This window comes from Heloderma suspectum, chromosome 5 (assembly GCF_057233095.1).
Source record: "Heloderma suspectum isolate Gila_16-S chromosome 5, 16-S_ref, whole genome shotgun sequence".
Taxonomy (NCBI): Eukaryota; Metazoa; Chordata; class Lepidosauria; order Squamata; family Helodermatidae; genus Heloderma; species Heloderma suspectum.
The window spans coordinates 201,354,813-201,371,280 of record NC_139462.1 but is presented as its reverse complement, the minus strand read 5'-3'; the positions used below and the strand labels follow the sequence as shown (position 1 = coordinate 201,371,280).

The window sequence follows — 16,468 nt, the reverse complement described above, 5'->3', positions numbered from 1 at the left end:
AAGGAAGAAGTCACTTAAAAAAACAACAACTTCAGTTTTGGCTTCTTACCACTTGATGGCAGTGAAGGAGCTAATGTTGCCAGGAAAGGTTCAGGGCAAGATGCTATTATGAATAACAAAATGTGAGGTATAAAGGAAGTTTCTGACACTTCAATATTATTCCCATTTTTAGATGATATTGCAAGTGATAGTAGTGGAGTAAAATCCTCTAGATGGAGCTTCAGGTCTTTCTAAGGGGGAAAGATTGTCTTTACCTTCCTAAGAGGGATGTTACCTAGCCTGGTTTTTAAAACTCATGTCAAACTCTATTTCTCCTCCTTCTCCTCCTCCTCCTTCTATATAGAAGATGCCTACTATAACTAATACAACTATTTATTTAGGAACTGTGTATCCTGCCTTGCAGTAGAAGCAGTTCTAAAAGTGGAGAGCAAAAATAAAACTATCTGAAGGATACGGTAAGCAGAAAAAGTACATGTAATCTAATACAATCCCAAGTACATTGACCACAAAGGTTTGTCCAAATAAACTAGTCTTTAAAGCCTGTTTTTAAAAAGGGTCAAAGTCCAAAATCTGGGAAACCTCAACAGGCAGTTAACTTCACAGTTTGATGGGGTGCAAAAAAGGGAAAAAAGGGGCAAGCCTCAAAATGGTACTGGAAAAAAATGTAGGCATTTAATAGACTGGTGAAATTAAAAAGGTATTGCCTTAGTGGAAATAATCAATAAATTGAATAATGGTGCCCTTGAGGATGGTTTCCACCGAAACGTGTTGGACATTTTACCATTTAAAGATATATATAGATCATAGAATCACAGAATAATGGGGTCAGAAGGGGCCTATAAGACCATCGGATCCAACCCCCTATAGATATATTCCAGTATGACTTTGATGCTGGTGATCTCATGGTGCTGGCCCTTGTCTTTTCCATAATTTGAGGGGTATCACTGAAGTAGCCCTTCTCCAGCCTGAGGCTTAAGCAACCTTGTGCCCTCATACAACTCTGATCAGCCCCAACCATCATGGCCAATGGAGAGGGATTTGTGGAGGACACCAGACTGCCTATATAATTTCCATATCCTATCAGAAGATGATATGTACAAGATCATGGAAGAATATGCCCTCTCAGTATATATTCTAAAATAAAAGCTATGCATATTCTAAAATAAAACCTATATATAGTCTCACACATGTAAAAACTCTCAGCCATTCTTATGGCTAAAAGCAAATTGAATTATTAGATTATTTGAAAAAGTTTTTTCTGGATTTATTTGTTGCATTGAAATTGGTAGCTGCAAGAAATACTTTGTTTAACAGGGAAATTTTAAGCCAATTATCTTTATAAAAAGTAAAACTTTAACCATCTCTAGCATGGATTAATATAGTTTGATGTGATTCAAGACATTAATGGAGAAAATAGTTAATGTGGCCTCTGGGCAGACTTTGCCTATCAGGGCAAAGGGCTCAAACAGTAAACTATCTAGATGCATTTCTTAAGATCTAGATAATGTGGAAGGATAACTTCAGAGAGCTAAGAGTTATCTCTCAAGGGTTTTCTGTTCATGCATGCACAATTCCAGGTCTTCACAATTAGGTCTCAGTGGAAGCTTTCTGCATTTGCAAAAGATAGTATGTGTCATAAGGTGCCCTAGGTGTCATTGTGCCATAAACTTCAATGTACTATCTACCTACATAAGCAGAAACCTTCAAATTTCTTGGCAGGTTGTGTGGCAAAATTGGAACACCCCTTGTTTCCTTCAGTACTTCCTCTTTCTTTCCATAGCTGGTGCCTCTCCAGTAATGATGTAGGTTTTCTGGAATTTTTTGAATGGGAAAATTTTCCAGTGCTAATTTTTGCAGGCGAATTTGCATTCGTAAATTTTAAGTTTGCATCAGAAATTGTTCTGATGGCCTACGGAGTGATTAAATTTAGCATGTTTATCTTTTATTTAGTAAACAAAACTAAAAAAAAGTACCCCATGTTAATTTTTTGTCCCAATACATAAAAAATATTTGACCCGAATTATTTGAGGGGGAAAAATTAAAGCACGCTTAATGTGATTTAAGTGTTATATTATGTAGAGAAATTGGAATGCTCGTAAAAATGTGAAGACTTCCTTTACATTGTTTAAATTTAAGAAAAAAGCAGGTACTGAAAACTGTTGATACACTAATAAATTTTAGTAACCCAAAGAACTGTGCATGGTATGCTGACAACCACTCATCTTTTTCATCAGAGTTCAGCTCTCTTCACTGAAGTCATTAGGGCACCTTCAGTTTCACTGTCACTACCTATTCTATTTGCACTTAGGCATATATGTATTTCAATGACATATATGTATTCTTTCACATACTTGCTAGGTGCATAATTACCTGAAAGGTATTAACTATAACTTTGAAACTGCCAAGCTTGCCTAATATTGCATTTGCAGTTGGCATCTATTCATTTTTACTAATGAGCTTATGAAATGAAACATTTTCTGTGGAGAAATAAAGCACTGGAAAATTTTCCACTCTACTTCACTGCTCTTCAGTATGCTCAAACCATTAAAAGTCTCTATCTCTTTGCAGTCATGACCCGGATACCAAAACCTAGCCCAGACAGATTTTAGAGATGCACAGGTAATTTGGACTTCAAATTACGAGGGGAAGAGCTCTCTGTAAATCTGGAGAGCACACACTGAGAATGATTCATTTGCTCTTGCTGTGCCAGCCTGATGCAAAGATGTTCCATTAAGACAACATCCTTGACTGCTTTCCAAGATCGCAATGAGAAATCTTGGATTGTGCTTGAGGGAGTTGGCATGCACCTAAGGGGTGTTGGTGTAATGTGCTTGTGGGGACCAGAAGAGTCCAGTTTTCAAGGGCATCTCCATAGAGGATATATTTCAGTAGTATGGTCTTGAGGTGATGAAGGCATGAATGATAGCTGTCAGGCTCCCATTGGTTACACAGGGGCACAGCTTTGTACTGGGCAAATTGGTGGGAGGCTCCCCTGGCCATTATTACAACCTGGGTTTCCAATTGCAGGTGCACAAGCAGAATCAGCTCAAGGCTGCAAACCAAAGTGATGGGCGGGATGGAGAGGAGAACTGCTTTCCATGATGAAACACACTGAACTCTCCTGCCAGATCTCATGGCCCGCCAACCATTACTACTGTGATCTTGTCAGGGTTTGGCTTTAGATTGCTCACCCTTATGTCATCACTATGGCCAGAAGCTGAGACGACAGGAACTAGGCTGAATGAAAAAGGCATTGCTGTGCATTGTCAGCATTCTGGTGCCTATAGACGCTGTACTTCTGTGTGACACTTGAGAGTCTATTGCATCAATAGCTCTAGTCAACTTTGAAGGTCAACAAGAAATTACAGTTGTGACATTGTTGGCAACGCAAAATATTCCCCAGAGCATTCTGGAGTCCCATTGGCTTAATGAGTCTCCAGGGCCTGGTCCATGCCAATAGGGACTTTGGAGGATGAGAATCCACTGGCTGTGACAAGAGCATGGTTTCCACAGAGTGATGTGTGTTCTGTGCCAGTGCAAAACATTAAATTGTTCAATGCAATTTAAAGTCTTAATTTTGTAAGTAAAAGGTCCTATTAAAATAATAATTCCGTGCACTTACTTTGGACTATCCAGTCATGAAGTTAAGTATTTCCTCTCTGCTTTCCACATCTCTCTTGTACTTGTCATTTTTATTTCAGTGCTGCTTCTGGAAATGTTGCATTCTTTGAGAAGATGAGCATGCAGCTAATTTTTAATTTATAGTGGGCTTTGGCTGTTCCTTGGGATGCCCTGCAGGCTATTTCAGCAAATGTGTAACAACATTGTAGAGAAAGATCACAATATTACTTGTTCAGTGGATGCTGCATAAATTGTCACTTTAAATCAAAACTCTTTAGAGATTTATGGCCATGAAATGCTCAGTGCTAAATTGAGTGGTGGCAAAGGAAAGCGTGAACATTAACTTCAGGGAAGTATATATATAACGTATTTTAAAAAATGGCTGCACAAGCGTACACAATTTAAAACATATAGACTGCTTTTCTGTAAAGAACATATCCAAAGTGGTGCACAAATTGGAAACATAGATGAAAAAGAGTACAAACATTTCAGCGGTGTGAAAACAAGTGAAGCAGCAAAAGATCAAGCAGCAATTATCAGAGCCTGTCTTTAACAGCCTTGCCAATAATTTGCTGGAAAAGCTTTCCTGGAAAAAAATAGATTTTCCTATCTGTCACTGTCTTTAGGAAACAGCACTTAGGCCTCACAGGGCATAAGTGCCCATACCCAAAGAAGTTGGCCGTATAAAAAAATATATATTGCTGTACTGCATGCTACTGTTGGCCACCCCATTCATGCATATCCTGGCATGAATATAACCACAGAATATGGCCAAAGCCATGTGGGTGGAGGTTTACATGTAACCTGTGTGGTGTGGGAGCTGATTACTTTGCTAAAGTACCATGTACATCAGTGAAGAATGTTTAGGAATATAATCAACTTTTCATAAACTTTTTACGAAGGGCCCATTTGGGAATCTTTTTTATTAAGGGGCATAACACTGTAATTCTAGTGCATTCTCTTTAAGCTTGGAGCTGACGACAGCCCCTTCTTATTGAGACTGTGCCTTGGTTCACTTAATCCCTAGGAGCCAACTGCATGAAATAGCAGAGTGGAGGACCTGCATGAGATCTTTTCTACCACCATGTGGGTTAACTGATCTCATGCGGTTTCTCTGCCCTCACCATTTTCTTTTAAAGGCGGAATAAATCTTGTGAAAGGAGCCTCTGAGTGACTGGGCATCTGCAACTGGCATTGCACAACACACTAACCCACACTCAGTAGTTGAGTGTGGGTTGTTGTTGTACCATGGGTTGTTTGTTGAACCGTGGGTTAGCATGTTGTTTGAACCAAGGACATTTTCCTCAGGGTGGCTTGTTAACCATGCAGTGTGGATTATTTTTCTTGAACAAACCACCTTAAGAATGTATGGTTTGCTGTTGGGTTGTTTAGGGTAGTTAACAAGCCACACTGCATGGTTAACAAGCCATGCTGCAGAAAATGTCCTGGATTCAGACAACATGCTAACCCACAGTTCAATAACAACCCACACTCAACCACTGAGTGTGGGTTAGCATGTTGTGTGAACAGCTCCAATGTGGAGGCTGGTGTAGCATATTGGTTAAGAGACTAAGGGTGAATGATAAGAGTTGTAGGACTTTTTCTGTCTAAACATGCATAGGATTGCATCTTAAGCTACAAGTCAAGAAGTCTTGGTTTCAATTTCACCATGAGCTCATTAGGTGACATTAGGCAAGCCATGTTCTTTTGTGCCTCAGTCCTCCCCATCAGCAGCAATAAGACATATTGACTTACCATACTGATTGTTGTAAGGATTACAACTGACTAAAGCATTTTGAACACTTGAAAGTGTTGTACTGATGATGTTTATATTGGAAGTTATGTTATGATCCACTTTTTCCATGATATTTCAACAAATGTATAAGGTTATGTACTTGAAGTAGTGACTCTAACATGTATTTTGTGTGGTTGTTGTGTCCTCATTCTCTTTGCCTTTCCTTGGACATTGCAAGAGAAACAGGTCAGAGTTAAATTGGCTGGTTGGGAGCGGGGAGGGAGGTGTATTTATTTTATTTATTCATTATTACTACTTTGTTGTTTGGTTGTTAAGTCGTGTCCGACTCTTTGTGACCCCATGGACCATAGCACACCAGGCCTTCCTGTCCTGCACTCTCTCCTGGAGCGTGCTAAAGTTCATATTCATTGCATCGGTGATGCTATCTAGCCATCTCATCCTCTGCTGTCCCCTTCTCCTTTTGCCTTCAATCTTTCCCAGCATCAGGGTCTTTTCCAGTGAGTTTTCTCTTCGCATTAAGTGGCCAAAATATTTAAGCTTCAGCTTCAGCAAAATATCTGTCCTTCCAATGAGCAGTCAGGGTTGATTTCCTTTAGGATGGACTGATTTGACCTCCTTGCCCTCCAGGGGACTCGTAAGAGTCTTCTCCAGCACCACAGTTCGAAAGCATCAATTCTTCGGCGCTCAGCCTTCCTTATTTTTACTTTATTTTATTATTTTATTATTACTACTTATGTACCACTTAATAAAATAAAATCACTCTGCGATTTGCATATAATTATTAAAAATTACATTTTAAATACACTACTAAAGACAATTTCAACTTCAATAACAATACAAAACAAGTCAAGGAGAGTAAGATGGAGCAGCATTTGATTCATTTCAGTTAATTACAAGCCAGAGAAAGCCTGGGTGAACAAGTGCGTTTTAAGGAGGCGTTTAAAACATATCACATTCCCCCCCCCCCCGGCCTGCATGGGTGGGGGTAGCTACTGCCACCGATATTACAAAGTGACATTCTATTGCATCGTGGCATGACTAACAAGGCCTCCTCTGAAGATCTTTAAGGTTTGCTGGGTATGTATAGGGGAAGGTGGTCTGCTAGGTGTCCTGGTCCTGAGTTTTTTTAGGGCTTTGTATGTCAAAAACATAACCTTGAACATGGCTTGATAGCTAATAGGCAGCCAGTGTGGTTCTTTTAACACATATGTAATTTGAACATGACTGGGTGTCTGACTAAGTACCCTAGCTGCTGCATCTTCACTAGCTGCATCTTCTGAACCAGGCACAAGCATATATACAATTTGCATGTAATTCTGGGAATAACTCTAAAACTTGCCACCCTGCTTTAGAGTTACTTGGCAAGTGCTACTTGGGTGAAGAATCCTCCCACATCCCTTTCCGAAAGAAGGCGGCTTGGCTTATGTGTGGTATTTCATCAGATGTGGAGCCTTTATGAAGTAATGAGCCCTGGAGCAAATCCTCTTGTGTATGGAGGGGCCCAGGCTTCATATCTGGCAAATGTTAATGTGTGATCATTGTCTGCTTGCAAGAAGCCTGGGTGTGCATTCATAGTCTTGTGTTGGGAGGGGGGAATCTAATGCATAACATTATATTGGCATTGGTTGTGTTTGTGTGATTGCACATAAAGTAAAGCCGTTTTCAAAGATCGTTTATTCAACACGCCTACAATGTTTGTGTTGCAAAATTTGCTTTTAATACTTGTGCTGCCAAAATGCAAGTGATGCCCAATTATTATGTGTATATAAAATAGTTTTCTGCTGTGAGTTCCCCTCCCGTTGGATACAAGTTCCTCTGAGGTGACAATGCCCATGAACATTTTGAGTTGCTGAGGAGGAACACTTAGTCATACAATGATGACATACAGTGCAGCTGCTGTGAGCTAAGCTCAGTTTTCCCCCTTAGGAACTTGAGTGGGAGGAGGCCTAGGAGCAGAGAAGTGGAAGGGCAGATAGCCCAGAACAGGAACACAGTTTTGCCACTCACATGGAGCAAGTAGCAAATGCTTTTCCAGTAAGAGGCTAGATAGTAGAGAGCTTCAGCTATTGGGCAGTGTAGAAATGAAATGAAATGAATGAATAAATAAATAGTAAACTACAAGTATACAAGGATGCTCAACCTTCTAATCCTCCCCTGCAGACTAACAATGTCTCAGGGAAGCATTTGCAGGAGAAAATTGACAACTGGGGAAGGGTTTCTAGTAAATATGTTTTTTAAATTTTGTAATAAATTAGTACAGTAAGTCTAATTTATTAGAAAACTCTGGCGTACATTATAACATGTAGCAATGATTTATATTATGCCTTTTAGTGAAAATGCCGGGGTGGTGGTGCAGGAAAATGCCTGTGTTGCAAACAGGATATATATTACATACACAAAATATTTACTAGTTATGTCACGAGTTAAACCAGTGAATGAAACTAGTCTTCTGTGATTAAAATGGGTCGATAACATTAAATGCTAGCTTAAGCAGTGTCCACAGTTAATAGAACCCTATTTTACAACAAAATCTTGCTTCATGTTGCAGCTTGGGCTTTAATCAGCAGCGTGATGAATGCTTGCCTACTTGGAAGGAATGCAGAGGGAGGATGTAGAATCAGTGCAAGTATGTTGATTACAAAGTAAATAACGGTACTTGTGAAAATCCTTTTGTTGCCTAGGTTGACATGTGTAGCAGTCACCTCAGTAGTTCTGGAATAGGCTCTTTCATGGAAGTGAAGGTGGTGGTGATGTCAGCCTACTTCTTACTGATGTGGTAAATCTGTGCTAGGGCTATACTAAGTGAGATTGCAGATGGGGGAATCAAGTGACTGAATGCTCCTTCATACTCACCCCCCCAAAAAAAACAAAAGCCGAGTGCAAATCCTCCAATAAAAAACTAGATGTGAGGGGAACAGGGTTCTAGCCTAGCTTTCTCCTTGACATCTGTTTTTCTTTCTGTTCTGCAGATATTTTCCTTTTTGTGTGGAGAAGAATTCAATCACATGAGCCCTTCACCTGCAGTCTTGGTGGTACAGCCCAGACATTAGACTAAACATGAAACCATATCAGACTTGGTTAGAATGCTGCCTTCTGTTTGCTTTAGAGTAAGCAGCCACTATCAAGTTCGCCCTGTAGATACAGGGATTGCTGAACTTCTAACGGTAACAGTCCACAAGAAGAAGCAGCTTCTTGGGGAAAGACTTCCCTTATTTTCACTTCTTGAAGCACCAGGGTACCAGTATCAAGGACAAGAATAGTTCTCTTGGAACATTTAGCCTGCAGTCCTAACCTTGTATTTTTGGAAGAAAATTCCTTTGGAAGAGATGTTTTGTTTTTTGTTTTGTTTTTTTACTTGTCAAAGGCTGTAAACAAAAAATAGTTCTGAAGCTATTTTGTGGGGATTTGAATGGCACTGACTTCTTTAGGGCGCAATCCTATGCATGGTTAGACCAAAGAAAGTCCTACAGCTCCCAGCATTCCCCAACCAGCCATGCATAGGATTGCACCTTTAGTTTCCTTTTGGATTTGCAGAAATTCTGAAAAGGATAGAATGGTAGAAACTTCTCAGAGCCTAAGATTGTAGAAGGAGTCAGTTTATATATGTATAGATAGCAGCAAGAATAATAAAAATAAATCTTGATCTGAACAGGGTTGTATGGAAACCAATTCACTATTACAGTGTTGACCCTAACTTTGAGATTAGTGTAGTAGACAAAATAGTGCTGTTGACTAAACATGGCATAGTGCTAAACATGAATTTTCTCTGATTCTCCCTTGTTCCCTCCTCCCCCCCTTGCCTCCTCTCCCCCCCTGCTTCCTTTAGGGTTTAATCACAATTAAGTAACAGATGCTGAACACAATTTGTCCTAGTCTAATTGACTGCAAAGTCATGGTCAATATTGCATTGGCTAACTCAACTCCTCACAGCCATGTCCAAACATAATGAATTTGTGTTAGTGAGACATCTTGCTGAAGTAGTAGGTGGAGGTGCAGATTCCTAGCCCCTAAATTACTTAATTTACATATATAGCATATTGGTTTTCTGTATATAAATAAAGCCACTTTTCACTTCATACTTGCATTCATAATTGGATCTCCAGAACAAACTGATTTTGTACCCTTCTTCTCCTTTGCTGGATCTGAGGAAAGGAATCTGAATCAAAAGATAGACAATGTCTCACTTTAGATTCCTTTAAATGATACTACTGCAGTATCAGAATAAGAAAGGCCTTATTCTTTATTTTATTTGTATTTATTACGTTTCTAATCCACTCAATAACCAATTTATTACATTTTTAACATGCCCAATAACCAATACAATAGCTGGAAAGAATACTGAAAGTAATTATCCTAAGTATAATCTGTAAACCTTAAATTCCACAAAATCATATCATTCTCCAACAACACTTGAAGGTTATATATAAAAAAAAAAGACACTCCCACCCTCCCATGTAACCCTTGGAGAGTATTCAATTGACTTGCATGCGATTGTATGTTTAGTCAGAATAAAGTTTCACTGTGTTCCACAGAGCTTATTCTCTAGGAAGTGTGTCTTAGATTAGATGTGGAATTTCATTAGATACTTGTCTCTTGCCTGTGGAAGCTCAAAGATTTTGTGTTGATGATGACATTCAGAATATCGTGTAGCCTTTTTTTTCCTAATTGGTCAAAGCGGGCAAAAGGCCACTTCAAACATCACACATTTCGTTACACAAAAAAGTACTTCAATATAGGAAAAGGCATGAAACCCACATGTAGAGAGTCGTACATCAGTTTCATGTCTCTGTTTCACAGTATATATATTATCATTGGCTGTGGTTTCCCAGTGCATGTACTCCATATGCATACAGACATTCCATCACACGCAACACACTCCACCCTATTATTACTTTCTGGCCTGAAATGTTTTATGCCGAGTTAGACTTGTGCTATAAATCTGTAATGAAAACAGTGCTTTGTACCGGAAGGTTTGACAAGCTAATTACAGTGCTGCTTTAATTGTCTTATTTTTGGCTTTTTACAGTTTTAGGACCTCTTCCAAATTTGACCTACTACAGTAGGTTTGCGTAGACATAGTTCTAGAGAATATCTATGGAGATCTTGTTATTCCTACATATATCCCACTTAGTGGGATATATTTATTTTAATCTGAAATAAAATACATCTCTGAAACTGAATCCTCATGCTTAATTTTATTGACAAGACTTTTACTTTATCCCAAATGGTATTTAGGGGGTCATAGACTTCATAGGGTACATCTTGAAGCCAGGCTGTTATGGTGATATTCATCACATTCAGGAGACATTGCCTTTGATATGTTTGTTGTTAAAAGTACTGTTTTCACGAACGATACCTGTAATGATACAAGCAATACACTTAATCTCCAGTGACTAATCGACACAATATTTTTTTGGAGAGAAAAGGTAAGGATTAACTAAAATCCTTCATATTGTGTGTTCTTAGAAACAGAATTTGTACACTTTTAAAAATGTGATTAATAGACTGGCTCAGACTTGAAGAACAAAAATGAAACTGAACCGAGGTCAGGCAGTGCAGTTGTTTGTTTATACTTCTGTGTAATTTTGCTTCTTATCAAATGCAAGCTGATATTGCTTTAAAAGCCACCTTACATAGGCATGTAGAAAGAAAGGTTGTTTGAAGTTCTGCAAGAAATTAATATAGATGTAATTTTAATATTAAGGACACAGCATTAGACACTGCCTAAAACTGATAAAAATGAGCATAATAACCAGAGTAAAAAGGAATATTCTTGAAGATATGCAGACGTATTAATTTAAATTTATCTGTTTGATCTCTTAATTGCTGCTGAAGATTTATTGATGAATTTTAAGGAAGCAAGTGTTTGAAAGTTTCTGGCAAATACTATCTTCTTGTAATGAGCACATGGCATTGAAAGAAGTTAAGAGGAGAACAAAATTAGATTGACTGATTGTTCAGTCATGTGGGCCAGGCTGGCTGCATATCCCGGCCGTTAAGAATGATTGCTCAAATTACATCGCCTCAGGTCCCTGCACTTGGTTGGCTGTCTTCTCAGATCTTAACAAGGTTCTGGGAATTCATTTCTGACAAAGTTTGCTTTGTGTTTCGCAGGATGCTTCATCAGCAGACATTAGGAAAGCATATCGCAAGCTTTCGCTAATACTCCACCCAGACAAGAATAAAGATGAAAATGCAGAAACCCAGTTTAGACAAGTAAGTGATATAGTACTATAATATTGTATCATTAGAATATTGAATAAATTTACTTTTGATTATGGGGTAATATTTAGAAATGATTGACCATGGGAGTTTGGAAGCTTTTGTTGTAGCTTCATTTTTGTCTAAATTTTTTAAATAGGATTCAATTCATACAAAAATTTTAAAAGGGATAAAAGTGCAACATGTGATATCAAAAGCTGAAAATTCTTAGATAGGCATGCTTAGGCTTTGGAACTCGATATTATGGGTTACTTAGTTCCGTTCTTTTTTTAGTACAGTGCCACAAGCTGCATACCTTGTAATAGGAAATAGAAAACAAATATTTAATAAACAAATACTTATTTAACATGTATAAAATTAAGCTTTATGCCTGCATTTTTCTCAAGAATGGTTTTTCATCAGAACTTGTTCACTGAGAATCTACTTGGATTTTTTCACGAATACTTGTGCAATAGTAAAACATGCTTTAAAAAGTGGAAGGGTTTTTTTTGTTTACATCAGAGGATAATTACATTTTTATTACCTTGGCTAGACAATTACAGAAAACCTAGAGCGAAGTGTTTTGGACTGTACATGAGGGACTGTAAAAGTTATTTAAAATAATTAGGAGGTTTTAATGTTACATGGAATTATTTGAATGGTTCTTTGTTCTCACTTAAATCCAGTATATTTCAAGCTTTGTGGCAAAACTTTCTAGTTGTTCAGAGCAGAGTTCTTCATGTGTTTTGTTTTTCAATAATAAAAGTACTCTTCTATTCTAGCTGGTGGCCATATATGAGGTTTTAAAGGATGAAGAGAGAAGGCATAGGTGAGTTTATCATGTATATATTTCAAAGCAGGCTTTTCAACTTGTGTAGCTACTAACATGAGCCAGGATGTCCAGAATTTCCTTAAAGACTTTGTCATATGATTGTTGTATACTTTACCAAATATCCTTGTACGTGTATGAATGGGCTTTGTAGGATTTATCCTACATTGATAAGAGAAAGGGAAGTAATTTTATCAATTATACAATAAATTTGTCTTTTCAGACTACTAACACCTGCTTAAGTCAGCTGTTGCTTCTTCCCAATTGTTCATCTGACCCCCCAAATTATCCCACAGTAGAGTAGGACCCGTAGATGTTCATGATGGCTCGTGCATGCTGATGGTAGGTTTTGGTGTTATGCTTAAATTCTTTCTGTCCAAAATGCCATCTTCCTTTTTCAGGATTTTACCAAAACTTGTAGACTTGGGGTTTTTCTCTCCGTGGTTGGTGTTTTCTAGAGAGTCATGTTGCTGACTTACAATAAATAAATTAACATTATTATTAAAACCCCATATCATTTACTATATAAATAAATGATGATCTTTGACAAGGCTTTAGTTGCATTTTATTCAGTTATGTCACTAATGTACAAAGCATAAGATATGTTCATAGTACCTGAGAGAAAATAATTTCACTGGGTAATTATGTGTGCATGGGTCGCTTTTCAGAGGACTGTTGTGTTGTACTTTGGACTTGTGATTTATTAGGATGCTCACTTTAGCTGTTGGTGACCCAGATATTTTGGCTGAAGAAAAGAAAGGCTTACTGACAGCAAAGGAGTTCTTGTTTGAAATATCTCTAGGTTTTCAATTCTCTGAGCAGGGATGCTGAAAGTTCTCCAGGAGGTTCTTGGCTTTGTAGAAACCTTGGCATGAGTCCAGGTCTCATAGTAGAGATTATCTACTTTCACATAATCCTCTGTGTTGAAAGAGCCATGGAACAGTGTTCAGAGGAGTTTTGGAGATTCTGTGTATGGTTTTTACCCTGCCTCCCACTGCAGTCTTTCAGCTTGGAGTCATAGATCAAGGAAGTTTAGGAAGTTTAACAATAGGGGGTCAATGTCTGGTGTCAAATGGTTGCAAAAGGTATGAACTAGTTTAAATGCACCGCCCTACATACACACACACACACACACGTACGTATGTACGTGTGTAATTCTTCTGGTAGTGTTTATTTTAAAGTCTTACTGTTTACTACACGTTAATATTAAATGTTATAGTTTACTTTTGTTTTTGTTTTTAAATATCCTTTGGATTCCCCCCCACCCCCAATACAACTGCCGTGCCAAGGACATGTCTCTTTCACAACTGCTGACCAGTCTCATCAGAAGAAATTATTTAAGGATTTCACACAATGAGCAGATTGTATTACCTGTAACTAAATAATCTTAGAAATGTGTTTCACTGAAGTAATGCAGCCCATGTCCCTGAGTGTTGGAAGGGTTAAACAAATATCAGCTTTATGGTTATTCAACTAAATGCCTCCAAACGGCTCATGATTATCTCTTCCACAGGGGCAAGGATATTCACTAGCAGCAAGTAAGCCCTTTAAAAACCAAAATAAATAAAGGAATAAAATGCCCACCCAAACTCAGCTATGAGGCATCTTTTCCCAGGTCTTTGCCTTCAGGAACTCTTGACTGTTAGGATCACAGACTCAGTTGAAAAACTAGACTAACAATTAGGGATATTGTTATTTATCTTAAGTTACTGGTAACCAAGGGGCAACTATAGGGGTTTAAAGGGTTTTCTCTTCTTCTTAAAGCACGTGCTTACCAATTGTATAATAATGTAGTCCCCTTTAGTTGTTTTTCCAAATCCATATGCTTCAGGTTTGGTGGTCCTCGATTGTATTTAACTGTGCGCATGTTCACTGAACCATCATCATCTCCAACATCTCAGCCTTAGCAGATTGACAGAGCAAATTTCTCAGGATGTAGTAGTTCAACTGTCTTTATAGACTCAAAAATAAAAATACTGCTCTCCCTCCCCCCCCCTTTTTTTTTTTTTAGCAATCTTGCACACTAAACATCAAGGCTGCAATCAAAAGCAGAATGTTCTATTCTAAATCTGACTGCACAGAATCGGAACTGTGTTGTACAACCTTCCAGCTCAAAAATGATTTGAGCATTTGGTGTGAGAGTGGGGAAGCTCGTGTGGGGGCTAAATTTTCATTCAAATTTATTTTTGAGTTGCTCCTGTGTCAAACCCTCAACCTGCTTTTTGAAGTCAGGGGAGGCTAAACAGTGGTTTGTGGGCTCTTCTACAGAATGCCCCATTGGTCTGTTTCTCAAGCTTTAATATCCTGTATGCATAATAGGCAAGTGAACAGCAGCAGCTAAACTTTACATTTATCCTGGCCTCTAGTACATGTAGATGGATACTGGAAGTTACTTTAAATCCATTTACATTAGGTGCAGTATTACAAAGTAAATGCCTATCTTTAATGTGTAGATGGAATTGGGTTGATTTCTAATGGCTTCTTTTGTCATTAGATGAAATAAAACAAAATGTAATCTGAACTAGAACAATATCTTTTCAATTTTAAAATCATATTGCTTTCCTAATTGTTCTTCTAAACTCATCTGTATCTTTTTCCAATGCTTGCGGATGGATTACAGGAACCAGTAGTGGGGCATCAAAATAATTGTTCTAACACCAAGCTTGTATACTATAGCACCTTTTTTGTAATGAAGAGGGTTTTACATGCACCATATGGAAAGTATATGAAGTGCTCTGGAGAACATTTGCATTACGTTTTTTTTTTTGCAAAAAAGCAGGAAGAAAGAGATGGTTCCCCACCACCACCCCTTGTTAGATTGTAAAACCTAATTCTCTGCACACATTACATGGGAGCAAATTCCATTTTTTTCAGTGAAACTTGAGTTTAAATGTGCCTTGGTCCACAGTTTTAAGATTATCAGAATCATATACATTTTAGAGGCATATTTTCCAAATAAGCAGACAAAATTTTGGCATTGTGAAGCTTTGTGTTAAATATTTGTATACGATAGCCAGCCAGACTATTGTAGCATTGAAACAAGCTACCTAAAGATGAATATGGGCAGCCAGGGGAGGAAAATAGACTAAATGTCTTTGTGCTTCAACAACGGCATCTTTAACATTTACCTGAAGCTACAGTTGTTCTGTGGGATAGTTCACTAGTTTCTGTAGTTTTATATGGAATTTTTGTTTTGAATATGATGTTTGCTTGTTAAAGATACAAAAATGAAACACGGCAACCTCTGTCCTCATGTTGTTGTTTCCTAATATAGTTATCTGCTTGGCATGTTTGTAGTATGTGTGTGAAGTGCATGCATTCAGTTGGGTTGCCTTTATTCTGAAATGCAGCAAAATATGAGGATGGGTAAGGTGAGGCGAACATGAAGGCCAGACTGCTTTGTGATTTACTTATGTGCTTAATTCTACTGCATGCCTCTGAAGATCTGTTGTAGGTGATAGATTGATTTCCGCAAATAAGTACTTTAATGAATCGTCTGCATGCTTCCTAATTAACTAATTTCCTAAATGTGAAAAACAAGAGTAAAAATTATCAAAGGCTTCTGCATAACTTAAGGATCATTGTTCACATGTAATCCTAAAAATTAAATCGACATCTTAATTTATAAATGGTTAATTACCTTAGAAAGGAGTGATTTATCTTTTGGCAGTATATATTCTAAAAAGTGTGTTATAATAGAAGCTATCTTCTCTTAAAATGGCCAGTCGTGTGAGCCATAATGTTCATTGATAGAAAAATCAATAGAGCATTGATTCTGGAACTAAATCCTTAGAGACTTTTGTTCAGAATAACAGACATAGGTTGATAAGTACAGAGTGCTGTTCAGTGTGTTTAGTACATGAATTTTTCCTCCATCAGAATTAGATACATACATATAAAACAAGATTTAATATGTTGTGAGTTACAGTTTGGATAGCAAGGCCTATGATACTTTTTGGAAGACAATATTTCAGTAGATGTTTTCTTATTAGTGGACAACGTGATTTGAGTTAGTCCCCCCACCCATCTATTTGATATAAGTGTATGGGTGTGTGTGTGTT

The 16,468-nt window shown here is 37.9% G+C and overlaps 1 protein-coding gene across 6 annotated transcripts in view; it reads left to right on the top strand.

Annotated features, from left to right (window-relative positions):
• DNAJC1 (DnaJ heat shock protein family (Hsp40) member C1) overlaps nucleotides 1-16,468 on the top strand; it is a 120,644-nt gene that overhangs the window by 21,176 nt on the left and 83,000 nt on the right. For 2 of the 6 annotated variants that reach the window (XM_084859037.1, XM_084859036.1), the window contains exons 2-3: nucleotides 11,492-11,593; nucleotides 12,361-12,407. In XM_084859037.1, coding sequence (XP_084715163.1) covers nucleotides 11,492-11,593; nucleotides 12,361-12,407 — 149 coding nt within the window. Of the gene's footprint in view, nucleotides 1-4,663; nucleotides 7,412-7,925; nucleotides 8,004-8,371; nucleotides 8,485-11,491; nucleotides 11,594-12,360; nucleotides 12,408-16,468 lie in introns of those variants that run through there. The other 4 variants (XM_084859041.1, XM_084859039.1, XM_084859038.1 and 1 more) reach the window with 4 other exon arrangements.